At 38.7% G+C, this 27,169-nt stretch overlaps 1 protein-coding gene across 1 annotated transcript; it reads right to left on the reverse strand.

Annotated features, from left to right (window-relative positions):
* Positions 1-244: 244 nt before the first annotated feature.
* Positions 245-25,941, reverse strand: LOC112565561 (mitogen-activated protein kinase kinase kinase 4-like). The gene is made up of 25 exons (XM_025241077.1): positions 25,030-25,941; positions 21,543-23,175; positions 20,890-21,057; positions 18,600-18,872; positions 18,217-18,375; positions 17,891-18,048; positions 17,461-17,661; positions 16,937-17,036; positions 16,722-16,805; positions 16,178-16,444; positions 15,178-15,327; positions 14,655-14,804; positions 13,854-13,987; positions 13,630-13,711; positions 13,270-13,342; positions 12,900-13,088; positions 11,269-11,364; positions 8,900-9,100; positions 8,255-8,325; positions 7,543-7,659; positions 6,894-7,053; positions 6,598-6,717; positions 6,134-6,240; positions 5,742-5,921; positions 245-5,433 (listed from the first exon to the last, which is right to left on the reverse strand). Exons 1-25 carry the CDS (start codon positions 25,107-25,109, stop codon positions 5,410-5,412), a joined length of 4,977 nt encoding a protein of 1,658 aa, XP_025096862.1. The 5' UTR covers positions 25,110-25,941; the 3' UTR covers positions 245-5,409.
* Positions 25,942-27,169: the final 1,228 nt, after the last annotated feature.

The following is a 27,169-nucleotide window of genomic DNA, read 5'->3' on the forward strand; positions in this document are numbered from 1 at the left end:
CAAGTAGACTACTTTCATCACTTTCCTTGACTACTTGCTGGTGTCTCAATGTAGTTTATTCTTTCCTCGCAGCACACAAGCAGTTAACATTTCGCAAGATGAGTAATTGTAATAATATGCCTTCACAAAGATTTTAAAAGAAAAAAAAAATCACTCCATATTGTGCTTTGTAGAGACTAAAGTGGAGGACTGCATATGTGCATAAATACTGACATCCACTAAACTCAAACATCAACTCACATGCTGATGCATACAGCATTTTATTTTCTTCATAAATATATTTGGATAATCTGAGCAGGCACCTACGGATAACATCTGCCATTGTTCAACAATATCAGACTCAAGTCCTTCCCCATTCTGTCAACAACTATTTTATGAATTATATACAATGAATAGCACTACTGTACTGACGCCCAATAAGTTATGAGAAATGGCAATAAATTATGGTCAGTGTTTCAAAAGAGGTGAACAGCAGGATGAAGAATGAAGATAAAGATCACTGACTTGTGTCATGAACTAAAGTGCTGAAACACAGTGGCTTACATCTGCACATGATATTACAAGAAAGGCTTGTGTAATTAACAGCCTGTGGTAGATTAAAATAATTAACTTTGTGACAAATTTGCTTCACACATTTTCCTTTTCACATGTCATGCACTGACTTGGGACTTACGTCAACCTCAAGAAGAAAGACTGAACATCGTAAAAAAGGGAAGAAGAAAGCAACTCAAGTGTTATAAGCAAAACAAATGCAGTACATCACTTAACAACTGTACATCATTTGAAATAGCAAACCTCCCCTGCACAGGGAATTTCAAGTGTGGTTTAAGGAGATTCGAACTTCTAGTTATTGTTGATGTAAACATTAAGCTTGTATAGCAAACCATCTTGGCCATAATTAAACTTCTAAGTCACAATTCATAAATGAACACAATGACATTTTTTTCCCAGCAAAGAACAGTGAATAAGACTGATGTGTCACCATGTATCAAACTCAGGAATTAGAAAATAACTGATATTTGATAGTTCCATACATGAAAGACGATAAAATAGGCCATGGCATAAATAATCTTCGTAAAATTGTTAGTATCTTTGTCGTTGTCACTTCACTGTATGGGTGCAGGAAGGGGTCCAGTTAACAGATGTGGGTGGAAAGTGAAAGGTGCAAAGGAAGGATGGGTCATTTCAGTTGTTTATTTGGGTCTTAATCATACACATTTTTCCACCAGCATTTCTAAAGCTTGAAGTTTGTGACACAAAACAAAAATAAAACCTTCAAAATTTCACAATAGTTACACGTCAAAATCTATTTATCAAGACACTAAATCCTAAATTTTATTATTTCCATGTTTTGATTAAAGTAGAGAGGTTAGTTATGTCTCTGATTTGCATAAAACCACATATCATACCATTATTGCTTGAAATTCAACACTTGTTACATAAGGCTTCACAGATCAGAAGTCAGAATTTATCACAGAAATTATTTCACCTGATGATTATATATGAAAATAGGCTAGAATAGGGAGGATGAAAACATATATTTATAGCTCTAACTCAAACAGGTTCCCTGACCTGGAACAGAACATAGCTAGGTTTAGAAAGATACTTCCCTTTAGACAACATTTTTGATATGAAACTTTCAGGACATAGTGTTTAAAAAAGTAAAAAGATGGGTTTTAGAGATGGTCACTAAAAAGTGCACTAAAAGACACATTTGCCTGCCAACCCCCTCCTATTCCTAAAGATGAACAAAGAAACGTGAGGTTTAAATGCAGCACAGGATTTTATCATGCCAGAGACAAATTGGCATCTACAAATAATAAATAATCCTGCAAACAAAGTAAGGATTTTGATTTCCACAGAAAAAGTTGAATTAAAGTTCACTGATGTATTACACGATCTGATGAGTGATGGCTTCCTATACAATAATGGAATATACAATCATGCATTTTCGAATGAACTAAAATTAAAATTAAAATATACTCAGCACGATAAAGCAGTCCAGTGTCTTACCTTTTTCACAAAAGTTATGATCTGCCAAGACTGATTTTTAAATGTTTTAACTATGAATGCAGTTTAAAAAATGACCTAGGGCTTTTGATATGTTGAATAACTGCAAGTCCTGTGATGAAAACTGTGCTATAAAAAAGCAACTAGACTTTAAAAACAATCAATCTCAAAAAAGGTAAAAAAATTACAGTGTCCTCTGTATAAAAAAATAAACACCTTAGTGCTTGCTTTCAGTGGAAGGAGGGAGGGTGGAAGAGGAGTAAAGCTCAAACTTATGTAATGGTGAGAAATGTTGCTCTGATTGATATTGATCATTTGCCAATGAACTCCACACTCCTGCTCTGCCAAAAAAAGAAAGGTTACAAAACACAATTACACTCTATTTTTTTTTAAAGTTTTTGTGAAGCAAATGTACCTTAACAATGGCACTTTCTTGCTAATCTGTAATGTTCATCATCTTGGAAACTCAGTTCCACAGGGAGAAAAGTGATAAAGCCAAAATCTAATGATTACTTTCTTTTTCAAGTGAGGCAGCAGTACTACAATGCATTGCTTTAATGTTTAACTAAGTCTTTACTTCTGTTGTTACTAGAGAAATAAAAATAAAAGAAACCTAAAATTGAAATTATTGGGGGTGGGGGCCTAAAAAGCGGAACAGGGCTTGGAATCTGTGGAACACTATGGGAACGAAACCACTGCTGTATGAATATGTTCATATCTCGTCTGTTAATGAAGGACAACTCCGGACCAGCCTGCGAGTTGTAAACAATGTAGTCATCATCATGCTACTGTTCACAAGCAACAGCATTTATAAGTTGCAAGGAAATGCATCCCTGATAATATCCAGCTGAAGAGAGACTGCAGCAAGCCTGAAGAGAACAGCACATTTATGATTCAGCATAAATATCCACTCTGGTTAAATATGTAAAAAAAAAATTTATCAACAGTTACATACTCCATTTTGAATGCCAAAAAATATGTCGCCTACATTATATTCACAAGACAGCTAATGAACTAACAAGGTCAAAATCACTGTGTATTTTTGAGCTATGTTGGAGCACACAAACATCTTTAAAATGACTTTCAACAGCAAAGGTGAAAATAAAATACAGATGTACACCTTTAAACTCCAGACTAGCAATGGGCTGTTAAGCTCATTTGCCTTAAGCAGTATTTCTCAGCAACAAAAATATTATATACCTGATAAACTGGTCCAACACATAACTCTTTTAAATTGTAAGCTGTAAGAGTATTTTTCTACAACCACAAAGGAAGTTCCATATGACAACACTATTTCTAAGAACAATGCAAGGCTAGTTTTGTGACAGCACAACGGGAGGTTTCTCCTTCACAAATACCTCACTTGGTAAAACAACTTGTACTGCTCCAGGTGTTGATAAAACTGGCAGCTGGAAGACATCAGCATTAGGGTGGGGAAAATCAGACAAACTATGACTCAAGTTAGCAGCACTGCTTCTTTAATGCCAAATGCTGCAACCTCCACTGGTATTCATCTGTAAAACTTTCTCTCCGCACACATATAATCACTATTCCACATCAAGACAATGCTGAGTTTGGTTGAACCAACAAAAGTGCACAGAGGCCAAGACTCTGTGTGTGACAGAGAGTGTGCGCACAGCACATTATGGGCACAGTACATGAAGTCTATTATTAAAATGCTTTCCCTCCTGCTAATTTAAGTGGATAAACAGTTTAAACTGAGCAATGTCATGCTAGGAATCTGTTCAGTTCAAGCTGGGTTTTTTTGACCAGGTAACAATATACGAATTTCCTAAATCAAAGCACTTACAGCAAAGACTTGAATACATGTGCTAAACACAATCCTCTTTTGAAAGTCTTCTTTGGCAGATTGTTTAGAGTAAACGTTTTACAAAACAAACATCCATTCATTTCGACAACTTAAAAAGTATCACAGCACAAATAAAATAAGTGATAAAATGAATACTACTACTAGTCATAATAATAATAATGAAGAATTGATTAAGTGCATCTTCTTACACAGAAGTGAGGTCAATAAGCTGTCCCTATGCAGTGAATGGAATACAATGCTTTGATATAGGTAATCAGAAAAGACCCTGTGAAAGTTAAATCTACACTGACAGCAAGTGAGTGGTACATTTGAAATCAAGAAATAAAAATGACCCCAAAACACTGCTCTAGGATATACAAAATTGATAAACAAAAGGTATGGCAGACTAAGTGAAAAAGTTTGTTTTGCCTCCTACCCAACCCCACCCCAAATCTTCTCCCACACACAACACAGAGATGGCTTCACTTGCTATACCACTCATGGTTGAAGACCATCTGCCATCAGCATGAATATCCAGTGCAGTAAATCCCAGACATTATTTCAAGTAGTCATTAGCCATGTCAAAGATCAGATATCCCTGCTGAAAGCAGTCTGCCTGCCCAACATTTCATGACTAGTGCTTTCCCATTAGAAATGTGCACATCATGTATAAAAGCTTCAAATTGTGCATATAAAATTTTTCATGGAGTCTGAAATGTAAACAACTTGGCGCCTTGAGTCTGAAAATGTAAGTGTTTAAAGGTCTCTTATAATGACAAAGAAAAGCTAAAATTTCATCATTATTATCCAACATCAGTGACACAGTTTTACATGAACAAGTCTAAATATGAAACATTTCTTGAATAGGGACCCAGATCATGATAATATTAACACATGTATGGTGTAGGTGCCCTGTTTTCTGTTAAGGATCAATAAAACCCCCAAAAAATTTAACTTGAATTTTTTTTAAAAAAAGAACAACTTAATAATATTTGTGGTCTGAAATTGGGGAAGCCCTCCTCCCCAAACTCCTGCATTTAAAAACAAAAAATGTTTAACACTGACGATTCCAAAACACTGCAGACTGATAATGTCTCATGTACACATTCATGCATGCATATGTATAAGGACAGAGAGATAAACACTGTGGAGTCAGTGTGTATACGGTATGTCTTCCCATGTACAATAAAGGCAAAGACAGTAACAAAGCAGCATGTTATTGTCCTTTTCACTTTGTGTATGCAACAAAGTCCTTCCATGATGCAGAAACAGGTTGGTGTATTCCACCGTACTTTGTTACAAGACATGGTCCACAACCAGTTTTACCTCCCCCAAGAGAATTCACACATCACTAATGAATTATCATTTCTAAGAAAATGCCAAAGATCACATGTCCTTAAGGCCCTGTTGATGTGCTATATTTCAAGCAGAAGCAATCAGCAAGGTCATGTTTCTGTCAGTAATGAAAAGAAGCAATCTTGTTGATGTTAATCAGCAAATAATTTGCTCTTCTCCAAAAGCTTAGCTCTCCTGTTTGCAATTGTGTGAAAAGCTACAGAACCTGCTGGTCTTCTACCCATGGTTGAGCTTTATTCTTCTTGGTCACTGTAGACCTAAGAAAATAAAAGAGAACAGTTGCTGCAAATGAAATAAGCATAAAAAGTTGCCTAGATTTTCAGAAAGAAAGAGTCTTATCTATTTGTTCTAAAACTGTTTTCACAGATGTAAATGATGGCCTGAGGAGGTTGCACAAATATAGCAGAAGAATGGCTACAAGATAAAATGATAATGAAATATTAATTTTTATGAATCAGTATATCAGTATCATATCAGTGTGATATCATTGGTATCTGCCCTTGTACAAGCATGGACAAACAAGCATGCACGAGTGTATATGTATGCATACACACATAACAAATACCTTCGTGAAAAGATGGTCAAGCAGCTGGCTCGCTGAAGCACGTTCTGAAGCATCATGAATTAAAGTCTGTTCCAGAAAATCTTTGCCTTCAGGACTAAGGCCTTCAGGAATAGCAGGCCGTTGACCCATTCCCACTTTGTAGATAATCTGGAAGTCATTCTCAAGCTCATGCCATGGTCGCTGCAAAAAAATATATATATAAAAAAAAATGACAATCTAGTCACTGCAAATTAAACATCTCAAATTTAAACTACACTGACCACCATTTCTAGCAATCCTCTGTGACAGCCTGCTTGAAATTGTCCATGACATTGCAGTTCCTTACACAATCAAACTGCTTGCCAAAGACTCATTTCAGAAGCTTTCATCAATAAAGAGGAGAATATTCTGACCTTGCCTGTTGCCATCTCAATGACCACACAACCAAGACTCCAGATGTCAGCAGCTCGTCCGTAGCCAGCCTGATCGTTTTGGGTGAACACCTCAGGTGCCATATAGGCTGTTCCACAAACAACAAAAGTCTGGTCACTTGTGCACTCTTCCTATCAGTAACTCTAAACAACAATTAACTACGGTTTAAAATAAGAATAAACATTTATATCTATTTATATTTTAAACCTCTTCTACACAATTATGTTCTTCTGATAACAAATAGGTTCAAAATGCAAGATTATATAGTTATTTAATTTTTAAAAAATCATGCCATTAAACCTCAGTGAAAATATAATGTGAAACCATAAGTTTATAGCCACGATACCTGATAAACAAACCATAAGCTTACTACAGCCACTAAACTATACACGATCAACCCCAAACTTGTGGCTAATAATGATACAATGATAATGATGCAAGACACCTGTTGTTCCAACAAGATTATTGAATTCTCCGGGCATTGTGCTATGGCTCCGTAACTTGACGGAACATCCAAAATCTCCCAGTTTGACATGACCAGTAGAGGTTAAAAATATGTTGGCACCTGTAAAATAAACTTTGCATTGAAATAATCTTCTAGGACAAAAATAAATTGAAAGACAAACAAAATAGATCTCACAAAGATGCTTTGTATCTAACAATTGCTGAATTATCTGACTACTGCAGAAATAAATTCTCGTTGCCTTTTCTTTAAAGTTCCACTAACAAGCCTTAGATAACCTTTGATGTCTCTGTGGACAATGCTATTCTCATGCAGGTGGTTCACAGCTTGCACAATTTCCCTTGTGTAGCGGCGGATGAGGTACTCAGGCAAACCCATTTTGGCTGCCTCTTCTATCGTGCCAGTATCACAATACTCCATGAACATCAGCATCTCCTCCTAAGAGAAGCAAAGCAAGAGGAGGAGATGTCAAGAAGTGGCAAACATTGCAACTACTAAAACCATTATAAACTGATAATTAAACAAAAAAAAACAACCTTCCACAGTAAATGTGAGATAAAACAGTGAAAGTTCATTGCTAATTCTCAACTTAAACTATTTTGCTGAAAGGAAGATGAAAAAGCTCATAAATGATGACCATTCCTAAAACTTTATGCATGTATTCTAGGCACATCTGAGCTAACCTTCCACAGATGGACTATACAATTTAAAATAGCACAAGTTTGCAATCAGATGTTGCCAACAATGTATAGAAGTCATACTTTTATAGGTATATTTTAAAACAATGTTATATCTAGAAAAGAATTCAAAATAAATGTTTTTGTATCAGGTATCAACAAAAATGCTATTTAATACATCAGACAACATTTTTGGAGGCAAAACATACAAAGAAAACCCCATAATGATTCAGAAGAAAAATTCCAATACCTTATGAACTTCAACCCCGTAGTATTTAACTAGATTTGGATGCTGTATACTTTCAAATATCTTGATCTCATCACAAATTTCTCGAAGCTGCTGCAGGTCATTGGGCTGAAGCTTCATCTAGACATGACAGAAATCAACTGTGAAGGATTTTCACACCAAGCCTTGCACAATAAAAAGAATGATGATTTTAGGACAGAAATGCTGATCTCTGCATAAAAGGTTAATTGTATACCCAAACTGTATTTTAACATGGAGAATTAATTGCTGTTCACTTGCCATTCATAGCAAGTAGTAAGAGCCGCTATTTGAGAAAAGGTACCTAAGCTGCCACAACTATCTTTTATCAACTTCTCCTCCCCACTTCTTCCCCCCACCTATCTCCATCTTGACACTGTTGACAGTCCCTATTACCTTTGCATTATGTTATACTCTTGTTCTTCATCTTTGTTGTTCAGTTTACCGAATGTTCAAATGTTCCCTTTATCATTACTGGTCAGCGCAGAGAAAGCAGCGTATATTGGTTGTGATGCCAAGTGATGCATGTGCACAAGTTATTATCATCTTCTTTAGTTCATGAATGCCTGTATTTTACTAGAAACCCAAAGGCTTCCACAAAAGTGATTTCTATCCCTTCCATTCCAAATCAACGATGTTTACCACAGATTCTTGCAAAAATTTCCTGGAATGAATGCGATAAAACACACTGCCTCACCTCCTTCATGGCCATGAGCTCCCCAGTCACCATGTTCACAGCTGTGTACACCTTTCCAAAATGTCCTTCACCTATAACAGTAAAGGATGATATTTATAGCATGCTGTGCACAAACTGGTTTCACTTAGTACCCTAAGACTCATACAATGGTCAATATAAATTAGTCAAATAAGTAAGATCTTGATCAAAAGTAAAACCAGTATTTATCAGGTTTTCAGCATCACATCTGACTGATGTTTAACATACTTAAACCTAGTAGGATGACAAGGGTGAGAGGTGTTATTCGCTGAGTATTTTGTAAGGAGTCATGAACTCAATCTTTTTTAAAAATACGAATTGCATCCAGTTAGACCTTTAAAGAGCTAGGTCTCACTTAAACAAGAAGCGATACCAGTATAAATCAGTTCTCAGCAGTTCCAGCACAAAATTCAATTATTTTTTTTCTTTGTTTATGAGGCCTGGATTATGAAGCCAAATTTTTATTTACTGTTTTAAAAGACCTCTGAGATCTTTCCTGCACACTTAGGCCTACATTCATTCACAAATCAAAATCAGCTTTCTTGTAGTCAGCTTTTAAAATACAGAAGCCTATATACTTCTATTAAGAACATAGCAACTAAAATAAAACAACAATCAAATACCCACCAATTTTATTGCCTCGTTGCCAGCGGAAATTAACACGTCGTACAGTGAATCGGAAATCAGGCTCTCGCACTTTGTCAGTCACATGGCCAATGCGATGCTTCTCCTGCAACTTTTTGTCACGCACTCCCTCCACTAGCTTGATTTCCTGGCGTATCCGCTCCTGCCTAGATGTTGTAGACATCTTTAACTCTGCTGCTGAAGCTGGGCAAAAGCAGAACAGCAGGTGAGTCTGAGGATGCTCATAACTTTCTGTAGAAATTGTAGTTTTTCCCCGTTAACACCCCAGCAGTTCTTCTACCAAAATCTGTGTTTTTGTCCCTCAAATAACTACACAGCCTTTCTTACACTTTTCAAAACGCCTGATCAACTAGGGGTACTACTTAAAAAAAAAGTATTATTTTGATATATAGTCATTTATTGAATCAAACCAAATTAAAAGATATACAATGCAGAGGTGCAAATTTCAATTGGTGTACATGTATAAATCAAATGATCACAGACCATCAAAAGCAGCGAATATATGAAAAAGAAAAGAAAAACCAGCCAGATGCTTTGCTATCAAATGTCTATGCAGGATTCTTTAGGATATTTTGAAGTCCAACAATGCAGAAGCTCTAATTATAGGATAGATTAAAAGAATGGAGTGGGGGTCACTGCTTAAAAATAAATGGCTGCTATTTCAAGTACCAACTGTATACACCTGCTAGCTGAGCTCAACACCAAAACATCTGTACTACATTTGAAGGGGTTATAAATGTAAACAATATCTCCTCCCACAAATCACAAAAGATACACCTAAACAACAAGATAAATCAGTTTCATCAAGTAACAGTTGTTGTTAACCATCACTAATTGGAATAAAATGATGTATTCAACAGCCTTCCTTCTTCTGTAGCTGTAAATATAACTGCAGATTTCCCAGGAAGACATCAGCTTTTTCAAAGAAAGAAAACTGTCAAATCAAAGACATTTTTACTGTAATTTATATTCGGGGACCCCCTTTACCAAAATGTATATGCTAGTTCTTGATGAAAAGGCAGTTTTATTCTTCACAGTGTACAAGCCTTTATGAAATCATTTGGTTATTAAAATTCCTGATGTACTGACAAAATAATAAATCAGCTTTGAAAAAAAAAACCCTTCCTATCCATACAAACTTCATGGATAAATTGTAACATCAGCCATCAGCAGATGTCACACACTGTTGCAGAAATGTACACAGAACACTCCTCTGGAGTCAAACTAGTCACATGACCTATTTGCAGCACCTGGTTGTCAGCAATTAACCAATGATTGTTAAAGTGTATGTACCACAGACATGGAAACAATAGGGCTTCTCCTTAGGTTACTTCACAGCCACCATCCATTTACCCTGGCTCTGTCACTACAGCCTTCAAAGTTATGAGGTGTAATTTTTTTCAGATTATCTGCAAAGCTACACTGTGTGTGTCTGCACTTAAATGACTTTGCTTCGAGGTATTTTGTTTACAGGTGTTGACTTTCTCCTGCTGCATTACCCCAACGTCTGCACACACACCGGCAGGTGATTGTAAACAGAAAAAAGTACAGCCTGCTCTGGTTTAAGTCCAAGGCTATGTCTGAGATAGCTGTTTCTCTGAAGTAAAGCTACAGCTTCTGACGAACAGTTAATGAAGTACAAAAGGCAGCTAATGAGCGAAGCTGAGACAGTTTCTAAGGAGGAAGGTTTGATTACTGAATGTGTTAACTCAAGAATAACTTTTAAATATTATGCAACATCAAGTACACAGCATAAAATGCAAAAAAAAATCACAGAAGGTGTAAATATGAAAAACTTCAGAAAACAAAGTTGGAGCATTTTACATCTCAAAGACACTTGCTAAGATGTAGAAAAAAAAACTTAACACAAAATTAGTGAATAATTTCAATACACATTTAAAATATGAACTGATTCATCCTGTATGAAAAAAATGCATACTCAAACACCTTAAAAAGTATTCTTAATAAGTACCCACTAGGATAATGAAAGAACTGGCGATTTAATATCATGCATATATGTTTGTAAAAGACAGAGATTCTAGTAATACAGAACAGGTTAGTATATTAGGTTATGAGCTATAGGTGCTCAGCTTCCAAAAGGTCACAAGATCTTCCACTGGATGTCAAGGCTTCACCCACTTAAAGGAAATATAACCATGCCTCAATGTCTGTAAAGTCATCATTTATGTACTGGAATCCTCATGCACACTACTACTACTATATATAAAAAAGAAAAGAAAAAGAAGAAAATATTTTCCCAACAATCACCATCATCATGTTCAAGCTGATAATCACCATCTTCCCAGCAATAATATTTTAGTTCTTTCTATCAGGTGGTAAGTACTGCTAACCTCGGTGTCTCAGATGTTGAATATCCATAACAAGTCCTCCATCATCGCCATCATAAATGTTGACTTCACTGCGAGATTCATGGAAACGACGGGCGCCTGGGTACACATACAATGACATGCAGCCAAACAAGCTGACACACTTCTCACTATCAGCAGCACACAAATTTATCTTGTAAGAAAATCACATCCACCTCCTCTCATTTTCTTTTTTAAAAACTTTGAGAGCAGCATGGAAAAAAACCAAAAAAACAAAAACAAAAACAAAACCGAGCAGTACAACTTCTCACAAGGTACAATGAACATTCAGAAGTCATGCAGGATTTGGGATAAATTACCACTCTTGCCACATGTCCAAAACTACAATGTATATATATAATTTTAATACAATAAAATCTCCCCATTAAGGCCATTTGCATTGTGACTCCCTATTACATACGACCAACACTTTCTCATAGACATATTTTGCTACATAAATGTCATTTCTATTACAGCTACCTCCCCAATGTGACATATGACCAAGAGTTTGTGCTCTATTACAACATTTGTTCCAGAAGGTGAGTGTTAAAAAGTATTAATACATTAATTCTAAAAATAGACCCCTTCTGGCCATCTGTTTATCCTCTGTTTTGGTTTTTGGTTGGAATAAAGGCAGTCTGGCTCATTTCTACTGACCCCTTTCTCTTAGGACCTTATTTTGGTGGATTTTAGTGAGTCTTAGGGAAATTTTACTGAAGTTTAAGAAAAATCAAACTATGGCAAAACAAATTTTGCATTAAAAATCTTGAAGTAGCTGCTTTTGAAGTGGAACCACAAAAAAACCCTCTGATTTTCTTCAACATAATAGTCAATCTACAGGTCTAGAACTTTTGGTAGAAAGGAGTTTTAAACAGCGAATTTTAGTACGTCATTTTAAATTCTGTGCTATCTTTGTGAGAACTATACGAGCAATAAATTACGAAAGAAAAGACATTAAATGAAAGGATGAATTCACAACACTTCATGGCAATAAAACAGGCATGCTTATACATTGCTGTACTTAAGGGGAAACCCCAAAACTACATTATGATAAAGCATCGATAAGCTATTAAGATATAAACACCAACGGAACACACACTATGAGGAGACGGAGCTGGATGGAAATGCAGATATACACTACTTTTCTAACTCTCCTCTGCATGAGATGGGGGAGACAAGGGATGGAGAAAAGCAGCAGATGTTGGAGTAACTAACTGGGAAAGCTGCTTCTTCAAACCATGCTGAATACATTAACTTCTGAAATAAGACCCATGATTTAAAAAAAAAAAGGAACTGTAAAATCAAGTCTTGCTTGGAAGATAAAAAAAAAAAAAAAAACTTATTTCAACTTTCTCGAAGACTTGATGGGAATCATGGTACAATTCAGGAGGTCTAACCCACTTTTTCTTTCTTTAATTGGTGGTCTGGTAGCCATGTTAAATACATAGTGGCATTTGAAATTCTCAAGTCACCTCATCCTGCACGTTTCACAGGCAGCGTTTGCACACAAATTACAGTAGACTTGAAAAAGATCCACAATACTTTCATTTTCTTTTTCATCCTCCACCAGCCCCATCCCCCACCCACTCCTAAACATTTCAAAGCTGAAAACTTACGGTAGTCAGGCTGCAAAAAGGGAGCGGAGATGCTAGACATTGCAGAAGAGTTCAGAGTCACTGGTTCCATAGACACAGACCTTGCTGATGTTGATCTGGAAAATTTACTAGGAGGTGGCTCTGGCCAGGATACAATGCGCATGGGCTGACGCATGGTCACTTCTATGGTAGGCCTGGCTATTGAAAGACCTGAAAGAATAAGGAAAAGTTTAATAACTGCATATTTCTTCTTCCTAATGGCTGTTCATATTACAGTGAATTTAAAAGAAAATATTCATCATGTTGACTTCATTTACTATCTCAATCAAGTTGCCAGCTCATAACTTTATGATGGGAAAAAATTTGCTGCAAGTAGGAACGCCGCACATACCCTGCCCAAGCGACCTTTGTTCCAAAGTTCCAATCACATGAATTAGACAGTCGCTGATAGTTTGCTTGAATTTCTGAAATGGAAAGGTAGCATAACTAAATGGTACACTACCTCTCATATCTATCATCTTTTGAAACAATGTGTGCATTTGCAACAAAGGGAAGAAAGGAGGGACAAGAAAGTAGACTTGCTTACACAGATGCATAGCACAAAGCTCTTCCCTACTAAAATGCAAAGCATGAGTCACCATCAGTGAACTATTTAAGCTTTCTTGTTTCCAGGTCCTTATTCTTTCCCCTGCCACATCACTCATGCACTTGCATACAAGGTCAAAGTACACATGCTTAATTGCAACCTCACCGCAAATTCATCCTCTGAAAGGTATGTCAGGAACTTGGGGTCACACACCACTGTGAGGAAGTCAAGACCTTGAGTTGCCCACCTGCACACAGACATTAGCTGCACTACTGGCTAAACTTAGGAACAAATATAAAGACCCTGTGAAAAGAACTAATTCAAAAAAGAAAGAAAAGAAAATGAGAAAAAGACTCATTTTGTATTTTGAGCACAATTCTGCTCCTTACCTGGGTCTTGTTCCTCGACCTCTCTCGCACTTCTGCAAAACAAACTGCATCCACTCAGCTGCAAACTTAACTAGACTGTGGCATAGCCGCTGTCGCTGATCGCTGGAGATGAGACGCATCACTTCCTTGGAGTACTGAAAAGCAAATGCTCTTATCATGACATTAGGTGATGATGAACCTTTCTTTCAGGAAGCTTTCTAGGAAATCTACTTGTTACGCTGCTAATAATGCCAAAGTGAAGCTAAGCATGCCCACGCACATTTACATCCTAAATTAACGAGAATCATTCTCTTCATTAATTGAACTAAACAGAACTGTCATTGTTCCCCATCCATAAAACACAAGGATTGTCAGACCCCTAATTAAAACTAGGTTCCGATTCCAATATAAATTTAATTGGAGCTTTACCGACCAGTCAAAAAAAAGAAGACTTCATAAATGTGCATTGTAATAATGATCCCTGTTTTTAATTGTAAGCACCTTTTTTTTACGCATGTAAACTGTTTTAATAGCAAGTAATCACAATATACTCTTTCCTATATTTGGTCTATTGCAAAGTATTTTACATGATAAAACTCTGATTTAATGACAGGTTCAGACTCTTGGTACCAAAATGTTTATAGTTCAGACCTCTTTTGGAAAATTTAGATCTTTCTTACATTATTTACATGCATTAATAAATGATGGGAAACATTGGAATGACAGTCACAGCTTTTTATAAAGTAAATGAATGCATTTTTTATTATTTAAAAATCTAAAGAACTACCCCAAATCTGCTATTCCATCAATACAAAAGCCAACCTCAAATCCAAAGTTGTAACACTGCAGGAGAGTCTCTCTGTATAGTTTCAGCAGATTATCCTCATATTGAATGACATCATTAAAGCTGAGCTTGTCATCAACCTGCTTCACTGCATCCACCACCTTCTCCTGAAGTTCCAGTGCATTTAGCTGCATGGACACATACAATATACAATAAATTCTTTCACATTCTCAGAGCTTCCAAATTATCTGGAGAGGACAGAGTAGGTTAGCTACTACAACAATTGTGGGTGTCGGTTAGCCACTGCCATAATAATCTGCTTAGTGTGAGTTAGCTCCTATCACAACAATCAGGGGAGGATGGCATAGGCTAGCCACTGCCAGAATTATCACCCTTTCTACACCCCCATCTCCTAAGAGACATTACCTCTTTACACAATTTTTGTTACAAGATTACTCGAAGTCCAAAATGTTCTTGTAATGTAAACTTCTTTTTATTTAACTTACTAGTGAATTCTAGCCAACTGTCACCCTTTTCTAACATAAAATGATATAGCATCACCTTCAGTTCGGACAGAGATTCTGCAATTGCTTGATGGCATGGTGTCTGTTCATATACCAGCACAAGGGTATTTCCCATCAGCTGTTCAAATTCCTTTCTTTGGCTGCCAAGCAAAGAGGAATGAATGACCACATACAGCAGACCTTCCACCTGTAATCACAACATCGCAAAAGTGAGAAACAACACTTAACACAGTTAATGAAGTAATACATTATTATGACAACAAATGCTGAAACAACTTTAACTTTATTTCCTTTATTTCAATAAAATGCACACCAATTTGCTTTAAATTATATACATTGGAACCTCAGTTATCCAGTTTAATAACCGGTGCCTGTCATCCAGATAATCAAAAATAATTCTAAAAATTTGGAAATGCTAGAATAGGTAAAGTATCATGCATTGTTTGATTTCCGATGTTAAATTCTGATGAAATTGAAATTGCAATTGAATCACCCTTTTCGGCACATTCAACAATTTGCACTTTTGTAGCAAGTGATAAAACAACTCTTTTCTTTTCACTTCTTGCACCAGACCCTGGCATTTCAGCACGAACTTAAGTGAAGCCACTTTCTAACCTTGAGGTGCGGATGCTATATGAATTAACTGTGAACAAGGCATTGCCTTCAATCTTTTTCAAGAGAAGCATTGAAGCAAAAGACAAATGTAAAAAATTACAAATGGTAGTCGTCGGAATTTGGAAAAAGTGGAGGATGAGCGTTTGGAACAAGTGGCTTTTCATAGCAGGGGATTGCCTGGGTGGTGCACAGATGCTACTTTCAATCCTTTAAGAATAATTTTCAGGAACCCATCAACAAAACAGACCTAAGCTGTGACACACGTTGTGTACATTTCACGAATTCTTGGCAGCAAAATCTTGATGGTCTTATGATGTCTAGCAGTTTAGCTTTTTGTTTTTTAAAAGGCGATTCTGGATAACTGAATGCATGGTTAACTGAAGACTGGATAATCAAGGTTTCATATATAAATAACACAGTACCCGAATGTGTGAGAGAGCAATAGCTGTTTCAGCAGTTGGCTCAACAATCACGTCTTTTCCACACCATCGTGGACATGTTGGGTTATGGTCAATTCCTGCTTCACAACGCATGAGGAGAAGGTAACCCTCATCCCGAGAAGACATGTCCTCACTTGTGTTGTTGTCACGACCACTGGTGACATTTAGAAGCTGCAGTATTAAATGTTTGTTGTCCACAATGCGCTGAGGAACAAACATCATGTACCCAGTACTGAGAGGAGCTCGAACCTGAAAAGGTTACAAAAGTGGCAGACTGTCAGTAAGAGAGAAATGAGGCATTCAAGACTTGCACTCTTTACGAATTAAATGCATTAGTGGTATCCATGTTACTGCTAAAGTACTAAAATGCCATAAGATGCAGGCTCCTCGCTATTCACTGAAAAAAAAAAAAAAAATGTCAAACTTTTAAATTTTTGTTATATATGAATAGCTATTGTCAGTTTTAAGTGCATTAAATGCACCAGCAGGACCATTTCTGTGTCTACGCAACATGTTTGCACCTTACCCGCACATGATCTGTGCTCAGAAGTTTTTCGAACAGCTCAGCAGTTGTGACATTAATATTAAAGTCTGCTGCAATTTCCAAGTCCTGAAACACACAAAAAAATCTTGACCCTTTCTGTTTTTATCAAAATAACCACCTCTTTAGAACTTAATTTACTAAATTAAGAACTTTAGAACTTAATACTACAGTTGTTGAAAATCTCCAAAGTGACTAACTTTTCTCAGTTTTTTTGCAAACCCAAGTGCCTTGGTAGCTCGTTCCCTGGCCTCATGAAAGAGATTCTTGAAACTTCTCAGTGCAATTTGCACAGAAGACCTGCAAAAGTATTTTAAAAATCCTTTAAGCACACCATACAATTCCAAGAAAAATCCAAGGGGAAAAAATGGGGCAAAGTAAAAAACAAAACAAAAACAAACATAATAGTATGTGAATTAACTTATTAACTATTATGAAATGGTAGACAAGAGATGAATACCAAAAGCGTTGAACCTGTTTAGAAATGCAGATAAAGTTCATGTTACTCAAAACAGAATACAAAAGGGAAAAGTTTATAACTTACTGCTACCAGATTTGAAATTAGAACTCAAGAACAAACTGTAAATTTCAGGGAAAGTCAACTAATGAAGAAAGAGACAGTGAATGCTAGTTGGTCTACATTAATATAAATCATTTCGCTACAAATCTCAAAACAAATTTAGGAAATTCATCCCATTTCATCTTCGTTACCCTTACTACTCACTTTACTTCTGCACTAAATCGTGGACGCAGAGATAAATCATCACATTCGATGCTTGGCATGAAGTCCTGGCCGTTTATGTTATTAGTTTCACCATCTTCATCCTCATCCATTCCTGACTGGTCATAAAGGCTGCGTGTGTGTTCATCAATGCCATTGTCCAGGAAGTCAGCTGTTAGCGTTAGAAGACTTGAAGCCAGGGAACTGAATATAGAGAATTGATGGACAACTGAAATATTCTAGTTTACTTCTTATAATTAGTAATAGCCAAATCAGACCAAAAGTAGGTATAGTTTTTATTAATGGCATGAACCGAGGAGTACTGCCATTAAAAAAAATATAAAACAGACACATTTTACTGAATGACAAATAGGTAAGTATGCTTGCACATAGATGCCAAGCATCTCCTTTCTAATACTCCAGGTTCTCTTACCTAAATCTCTTGCCTGCCTCTGCCTCTCCACCAACAATGTAGATGCATATGTTTCTGGTGAAGTCCCATTCATCTTCTAAGGCTGATTTAAGGTCCTGTGATCCCTCAGGCAAGCTTTGGAGCCTGTAGATCCATGACTGAAGAAATGAAAAATAAACCTGCACACAAAAAAATTTGCCCCTCAAATACCATTCATCGTTGTTGGGAGAATGTAGAACCATGACTGAGCTAATAAAAAAATAAAAGTTTTATTGTAAATCCTCTTTACCAGATGATATGACAATAGGAGGTAATAATTTGAAAGTGATTTGAAAATGTGTGGTCACCTCCAGCATGCTGCGCAAATCACTATCAAACTGATCCAGGTCTGTTGTAAATTTCTCCTCCGCTTCTTTTTCGTCCCAAATAACTGGGTCCACCATATACTGATAATATTGCTTGACAATTGTCGCAGCAGTCAGTACATCCTTGCACTCACGTATAAGCTGAAAACAGTTCAGAGAAATTCAAAGGAATGGCATGAACAGAAACTGGCATCTTTGCATCCAACCATGACATCAACAACATTTGTACTAACCACATTATATAAAAGAAACAAATATTTTTCATAAATAACAGAAAAACAACATTCATGATGGCTTTTAAAAGAGTAAAAATCCAAAGGATGTGTTTTGAAGGTATAGTGACTTTAAAAACTGAAGGTTTTTACCTGTCGTATGCTGAGAAAAGAGGGATCACCCATAGGCCTCTGCTCTAACCTGATCCGCAGGCATTCATGAACAATGTCAAGTGGAACACGCACAAGAAAAAGGTATGATGGGCGAAAGGAGGGCAACTTCATCCTTTGGAACTCCTGGGTCCATTCCCCATGCTCTGCTAGGCTTGTGCTACGACCGAAATGAAACCTGTTGCGTGGGACTGCTTGTGACATAGGAGAGGTTGCCATTTCTGCTTCATGAAGTCCAGCTTCATCTGAAGGATACTGGATACATAAAGCCAAGTTTTGCTCAGTTTTCAATAACTACTACAACATATATCTGTCAATAAACCACAGAGAGAGACACACACACAAAAAAAAGCCTAATATCGGATGTTTTCTTAATGGAATTTGATTTCTCTTCCTTCAAACTTAAAAGACAGTCATCTAGTTATGACTAGTGTTCGTAAGTATGCAGACAATTGAAATACACTGACTATACTGTCATTCAGCAACTAGATAAACTTGGACAGCATCATCCCCTCAGCTGACTAAACTGCTGATGCTCTAAGGCAGCGGTTCTCAACCTGTGGGGCGCGACCCCCTGGGGGGTCGCGACGTGCCTACAAGGGGGTCGCGAAGGTGGTCCTTTTTTAAAAGTTTCTTATACCGGTATTAGTGAAATTAGTTTAGATTGTGTAACCGAGTGGTGAGGGCGATCAAACTCCAAATCTCTTCTCCCTATTCAAGTACACTGTCTCGGCATGCAGTGACTTCTCACTTCCAAAACTCAAAACACAATCCCCCTCTCAACAATTAAGCCTCCAATCTCCCTCCTCTCGCCTTTTGCCCTCTCTCTCCCCCAGTCTCTCATCGCTGACTCCCCTCTCCCTCTACAGTCACACCTCTCTAACGTCCATCATTCACACCTTTCGCCCTCGCACGTGCTCCTAGTACTCTAGGTCCCTGACAGAAGGCCATGACCAGACAGTGCGGGGTGGGGGCTTAAGAACGACCGATGGCTGCTGCTACTGGCATCGGACATACATGTATTTGAGAAGCTGAACGTTGTGAATACTTCTTTGCAAGGGAAAGACACCACCATATTACAAACAACTGACAAGATGAATGCTTTCGTCCGAAAAATTTCGTTGTGGACGCAAAAGATACGCCAAGAAAATATTTTTGATATGTTTCCGTGCTTGTGTAAGTGCAAGGCTGACAACTTGAATCTTGATCAGGTGAAGAATGTAATTATTGCCCATCTAAACGGACTGCAAGAAAGGTTTCAGCATTACTTCGCTGAAATTGATGTGACTAAATACGATTGGATTCGTAATCCATTTCTGGCTGATCCTAGCACAAGCGGGTTGTCCACGGAAGAAGAAGAGCAGCTCATCGACCTTTCGAGTGACCAATCCCTGAAAATTGTCTTCCAAACAACACCAGTGCCAACATTTTGGATTAGCATCAACGGTGAATATCCTCTCCTTTCTGAGAAAGCAATGAAAGTTCTGCCGCCATTTTCAACTTCGTATATGTGTGAGCAAGGATTTTCAGCATTGGCAGCACTGAAGTCTCAAAACAGAAATCGTGTGGACGCAGAGGCTGAGCTGCGAATAGCAGTGGGTACGAACATGGCACACAGGTTCGCTTCTCTATGCAACAGCAAGCAGGCTCAACCTTCTCATTAATCAAAGTGAGTGTCGAATGAAATAATAGTTATTAGCACCGCAGAATTTGCTTTAGTAAAATTTCATTAACAGTTATACTTCTTGCAGATACGAACTTCGTTCTTCCGTTGTTCAATTGCATTGATTTCCTAGACTCGGCGTTCCAGGTTAGCTAAGGCTCCCCCCCCCCGCTCTTCCACCGACCTACCTGGCTAACGGGGTCGCGGACGTACCGGTGTTCGTCAGGGGGGTCGTCACAAGTAAAAGGTTGAGAACCGCTGCTCTAAGGTTAAAGCAACTTAACGTTGGGAAGTAACATAGTGAGGGAGAGGCAATGAGCACTCCTCCCAAAACATTTGGCCCTGAGGTGTCTTTAACATTTCACTCTCCAAAATCTCAAAGACTATAGGATGACCTTTACCCTTTACTACTTTATTCAGAAAATTATTTTGCACTAGCCTATAGAAGCCTTTTGCTCTCAAATTGCAGGCCACTAAAAGCACAAGTTTTGTGTAATCATTTTATTTCCAAGATAGTGCATGGTGACAAACCTTTAAACAAATAACACAGAAGGAAGGCAACTGAATGGACAAGCATCGTAGAGAAACAAATTGTCCAACAGCTCTTACCCGTTTTAGGTCTGCAGCAAGATTTCCATGTCGTGGACTTTTCAAGGCTTCCATGGCACGTTGCAGCGTGCAGTCTAGGACGTCCCGCAGTCGAATTATCAACCGCTGCATGCCCATCTTCTTTAGGCAGCGGTCAACATAATGCCTATAAATGGCTGGTCGCCCTACCTGAAACGTTGACCTCTTCAGTCAATGCCCATACACGACTAAAACAGTTTAAACTAAAAATCACTGGCCAACAGGAAATAGTAATTAGCCCCAATGTTATGCATATTGAGCAACCTATACATGACTGACTGTCCAATCAGCCAAGGTAATGGAATATAAAACTACTTGACAAAGAAAGCCAGCTATGATTCACAACTTGTAATGGGCAGGAAAAATCAGTTTAAAAAAAATTGAAGTGATGTTCAAAAAGCCATAATGTGATTGCAGTTACTGTTACTCTTAGCTTACCTGGTCCCTGACTGAAATTGTTACCCAAAAAGTGATAAATGGATTGGGTAGGAAATTATGTGGTAATTGAAATGACTAAAAAATTATCAACAGTAATAAAGAATAATCAAAAACTGTTTTAAGCTGTCTTTTCCAGCCACTTCAAAGAAAGGCACATTAAATACTAAGCTAGCCAACTGACCATTAGTAAGCCCTACCTCATCGATGCTAATCTCACTGGAGGCACGAGAGAGGCTGGCGGATACAGACCCCACACTGCTGCGTGAATTTAGTGTGGGCGTGCTGCATTCTTTGGGAGGGGATAGTTCTGGCAAAGCAACATTTCTCTGTGTGGGACTGGCATCTCTGGAAGACCTGGCACTGTCTGATCCAAAACTGAACTTCACTTGCTTGAGAGGGGAGAGAAATTGTGTGTCTGCCTCTGGTATTGCCTGCCCTACACCATCTTCTACTTCGTCCTCACTGCTGCAGGCTTCCACATCATTCTCATGAATAAAGGGGATGCTAGAACTTCGACGTTTCATCTCCTGAGAACTGTCAGAGGGAAATGGATAATCAAAGTTTATGACAGGCCATTCAATGCCATGCTGTTCAGCACCTATAATGCGTCCAAAGAGTTTGATTTTGTGGCACAAATCACAGGTAATGTTTAGCCACAAGTTGAGGCACTTCACACGCAGCGTGAATGCTGGCTCTCTATACAAAGGATAATCACTGCCAAGCTGTTTTGAAGTTGGGTAGAGACGCTCACAGGAGTCTAGTCTCTCCAGAATGTGTTGTACCTGAGCAAGTGCCTCTTCCTGCAGCCGCACCGTATCCCGAGTAAGCGTGACTTCGTGGAATGTTGCTGACACACTATCCTCTAAATGGGGTTGATTTCTGCATGAACCGTCTACACATCTTTCATTCTCAGCACAGCAAGTGCACTCGTAAGTTACAGGTGGAACACTGTGACCACGGAACTGGAAATCCATTATATCCTCAAGAACTGTGCCTAAAGTCTCACGCTGAGCCTGCAACAGTGTCTGTTCATTCTCAAAAGAAGAACCATGCAGGTAAGCATTGAGCTCTATCCACATCATATCCATAAATTGAGACTGCCATCTTTCCAGTTCTGTGGACATCTGTCGCTTTGTGGTTGCTAGCTTTTTCTCTTTGTCCTTTTTGGCTTGAGTGCCAAGATTAATCAGCATAGAAAAGGTCTTTGAGAAGTCGATTCTGTCTTGTGGACATTCTGCAGGCTCAGTCCACTGACTCCGAGCTTCTCGGCTTTCTGCACTTACCGATAAAGCAGCAGGTTTCGTTAACAAGTGGGCAAAACGTCCAGATGATTCTAACTTCTCAGGAGCTTGTGCAATGCTGCTTACATTCAGCGCAGAGAAATTATCAGACATGTTCTTCACAAGGCGGTCATGCCCTCGTGCTTTGGTTTGGGACTTTTTAGAGTCTCGATTTTCTTTCTTACGCTTGTCCCGCTTTTCACGAATGGATTCTAAGTTCAAGTTGTCATCGGAGTCAAAGCCCGATAAACGACGCAATGTAGGATCACCTATGTGAGCATCTTTGATAACGTTAAACACAGATTTTGGCTGGTTTCTGCGCCTTGAGACTGCACACTCTTTGTTTATGAAATCTCTACCAGAGTTTTTTGATGAAGAAACGCGTGGACCTTGCCGCTCTTTCACACGTCTAAAAATGCGGCGCTGGGGTGGGGTAGTTCCATATGACAGTTCTGTCTCAGTTATTTCCTCTACATCACCTTCGGCTTCTTCTGTACCACTATAATAATCATGTGTGGACTGGTCTGCTGCATCTCTCAACCTTAATTCACTGTAAAAGTAAACAATCAGAAATGAGAACCTGTTTGGAATGAGATGCAACAGAATAAGTCTAATAAAAAAAAAAACCCAATAAAAAAATTAATATCTTCACAGAATCTATCAGCAAGAAATCACAAGCAATGCAGTAAAGGATGTCAGCATGTGAGAGCGAGTTGTGGAGAATGGTGGCGAGAGGGGAGAGAGACAGACAGCAAGTACCTTCTGTGCATATATTTAAATATTTACCAGTTCTATACTTTTTTATTAAAACATCTTTTGCTGACCAATTTCTTATGTTAAACTGCATTGAGCTTGCTGCCCAGAAAGGAAGTGCTACTATTATTATTAAATAATGCTGCAGTCAGATACAGAAGGATGTCAGTGTTTACTTTAAAAGTGCATGCTGGAAAAGTGCAAAGCCTGGATACCAAGATGATGTGTGATAACACATGACCCTCTGCATATATGTCACTGAAAAAACACTTTAATTGAAGCTTAAAGAATTCTATTTATATCACTTTTGTGGTATTCATGTCTCCAAACCATTCAATGCATGCCATCTTTGTATAATTTCAAGTGATTGCTCTCACTACAACTTCAATCTTTGCTTATTAGTACTACTATCAACTACAATATAAAAGAAGAAGCCAATTAATCAGCGGTGTATATACTCTACTACAGTAATACTAGCTAATGTGTTACTGCAGCAATTTTTTGTACTGATCTACAGATTTCAGATTTCACATTTGTCACTCTGTCACTAAATTGTTGTGTAAATTTCAACTGTATAGTTTTACAGTTAGGACACTGTGGGACTGATAACCTAGACTACAAGTGTCATAGTAATAACTGCAAAGTAATTCAAGTGCTAGTCAATACTTTAAACTGGTCAATAAACAGCCAAACTGTGATTGTAATAACTCAAATATAACATAGGAGTAAGATCTACTGACAAATGCTGGCACAATGTTTACTGAATCTGAGGGTTCAGAATGTCATGACACTTTTAACTAACTGGAAAAAGATGCTAAAATTAGGGGGTGGGTTAGGATTAAAGTTTTGTTGGTTTCAGGGTCATGGTGTCTGTAACAACCCTATGTCAATGCATGATGTGCCTCTATCCCCAACTTAAGAAGAAAAAAATGTCAAGTTGTTCCAAATGCTTTAATTTTATGATCCACACCTGAGAAAAGTCAATCACAAGTCCAGGATGCAAAGTGTAAATGCAAAACTTGGAGAATAAATTTCATGGTGTACACCTGAGAAAAGTCAATCACAAGTCTGAGATGCAAAATGTAAATCCAACACTGGGAAAATAAACATTTGATACAAAGAAGTTGTCAGACTGCTGGAAGAGTAAGAAAGATTTGTTATGATCAAAGGAACGCAGGTAGGGGTCAAAATCACCTACACACACCTGTATGTGTTGCTAAATATACATCTGTACCGAATGTACGATAACGTCAGCATTGGGTGGTTACATCAGCACAGACATCTCCGACTCCAGTCATCGCCAGCGTTGCGCAGGCTTTCTTTTGTCCAGTTGATGGCTACACGACTTATCCCCTTAAACTTCTGTCTAGCTCTTGCAGGACTTAAATGTGCACAATGATATAAGATGTTATCCCTCATTATGAAGGTGCTGCAGACACTGTCAGTGCGAGGAGCCACTGGCGATCAGCTGAGCAAGCGCTTCTTTGTGCAGCTGATGTTATGACGAGGGCACAATAAATGAAGTCATGGCCACAACAGCCCACGGTCCAGGAACTGTGCATGCACCCCCGCAACCCTCGAAAGCACAAATGTCCCAAGCAAATGCAACAGAATTATTCAAGTATAATCACTGGAATGGTGAAATACTTACACGTTGTCATCATCGCAAAATGGATAATAAGTCTCACTCGGTGAGCACCCTCGGTCGTCACGATCGTCTTCGTCCGCCATCTTTGGAATGTTTTCTCGCGTCGTCGCGTGAGAGCGCGAGATGTTACACTCAGCTGCACCGTAGATGTGGCGACTGCGCCTTATCGCCAACAACCGCTGTAAACAGTTGGTGTTGTTGTAGTTTCAGGACCTTGGGGAGACCATACTTATCGTGGATGTCAAAGATTCGACAAGTCCGTAAGGAAACAGGATCGACGAGGCTCGATCAGACACAGAGGTCAGAGTGTACGTCGATCGAGGACATGGTCGTACCCGGCGAGTGTTGGCGTGGGTGTGGGGAAGCCAGAGCAGGAACTGTATGCGACGAGAGAGAGAGGGAAAAAAAAATCAGGATGAAAGAAACAGCAACATGAAAACATGAATGTGAACTATTCACTGTGCTCGAGTGTCGCCAACTTGGTTCCGAAAACATATTTCGATGCAACTTTCCGACTTGCATCTCTCACTGGAGAAATATTTTCGAACTAAGGATTTGTTGTCTATGTTTACATGTGTTGTTTATATAAATATAGTTCTGCAGTTGTTCTCGGGACTGACCTGTATGCTGTATCGATCGCCTTGCACTCCTCGGACTGTCGTAAATATCTCACTCACATGCTGCAAAGGTGATCGTGATGTAGCATCTATTTTATATATACATCTGTTGGCGGTGTATACATAACAACGAGCTGCTGACCCACTCTTGAAGTTTTCTTGGGATAAAAGTTTCATTGTATTCGATCCAGACGGTCCTTACATCATTCACAATCATAGGTGAACATCATATCGCCACGTACCCTGATCGATCGTGGTGACTGATAGTTCGTCGATTGATGGGCTGGTTGCTTTGTAATTAAAGATTGCAAGTACATGGCTGAACGAATAACTGATATAAGATAATTATTAAGGGTGGAGGAGACTTTTGATGTCATTTAAAGTATCACAGAATCTTCATTTATGTTTTATCAAAACTATTCAAGCTGACCAACTGTTCCTCTCGATATTCCAAATAGAAAGAATCAGTTGCATCAAAGAGAGCTTTAGCCCGCAGGTACATGAATATAGTCTACACGTGGGTAGGTCCACTGCGCAGTTCCGGTGCTACCCGTGGTGCGCACACCACCCACGCCGCCCGTTGCTGCTCGTGGCCGACACGTTGTTTATACGTCGCAGACCTCGCGCAGTCAAGGTCACGTGCACCTACCTTACAGAAAGCACTTTGGCCGGAACAGGCGGCGCAGCTGATGCAATGATAAACACACCTCCCCCTCCAACGGTTACAAAATAAAGATCGGCCTTGGCTGCACTTTTAGAACATAATTGACTGCGCATGTGTCCACAGGGGACAAAGGCTGGGGTTGGGGGGAGCAACAGGCCGCCAGCCGTAAAACGGAGGGCTATGTATAGCAGTCTCCCCTCGCACTTATAAAATAAATATAAACACTCATCGCTAGCAGGTCAGCTAAACAAATATATCAACGTGCATGCTGCGAACACGAAGTTCCACAACCACCATGTACTATTAAAGTTTGCAGCCACAAGTTTGAAACTGTTGATGCGCATCCCCCGTCCTTGCAGTCGTTACAGTTACTGTGTGTGTGGGTGTCTAAACATCTTGATAAATAACATCGCACACACACACATGTATCCGCATTGAAAAAAAAAAGTAACCCGTCATTCTATGATAAGGGTCAGGTTTAATGATGAAAGAAAAAAAAAATATCAGAATGGTAATAATTTCTCAAGCGAAGACCGCCTATTAAAAAAATGTTCTCCACGGACTAGCCATAGAAAGAGTGTGTAAGTGTGGCCGCCCCTGCACGTGACAGAGCTCGTGACGAGAGCCCGGATTGTACGCACGCGCTCATTCACTGACTCCCACCACGCTCTACCTGGACATCAGCACATGACGTCTGCGAGCACGTGCAGCTGGTGAAAGTAGGGCTAAAATAGACAGATTTCGACTATTCTGGGGATCACATCGATTGACTTCTTTGCCGACGTCAGAGCCAATGTGATGCCAGTCTGGAACATTTGTTGTCTGCCCTCGGCAGCTGGCGGGGATTGAAGGTGTAGGGAGA

This window comes from Pomacea canaliculata, linkage group LG6 (assembly GCF_003073045.1).
Source record: "Pomacea canaliculata isolate SZHN2017 linkage group LG6, ASM307304v1, whole genome shotgun sequence".
In the NCBI taxonomy this organism is placed as follows: domain Eukaryota; kingdom Metazoa; phylum Mollusca; class Gastropoda; order Architaenioglossa; family Ampullariidae; genus Pomacea; species Pomacea canaliculata.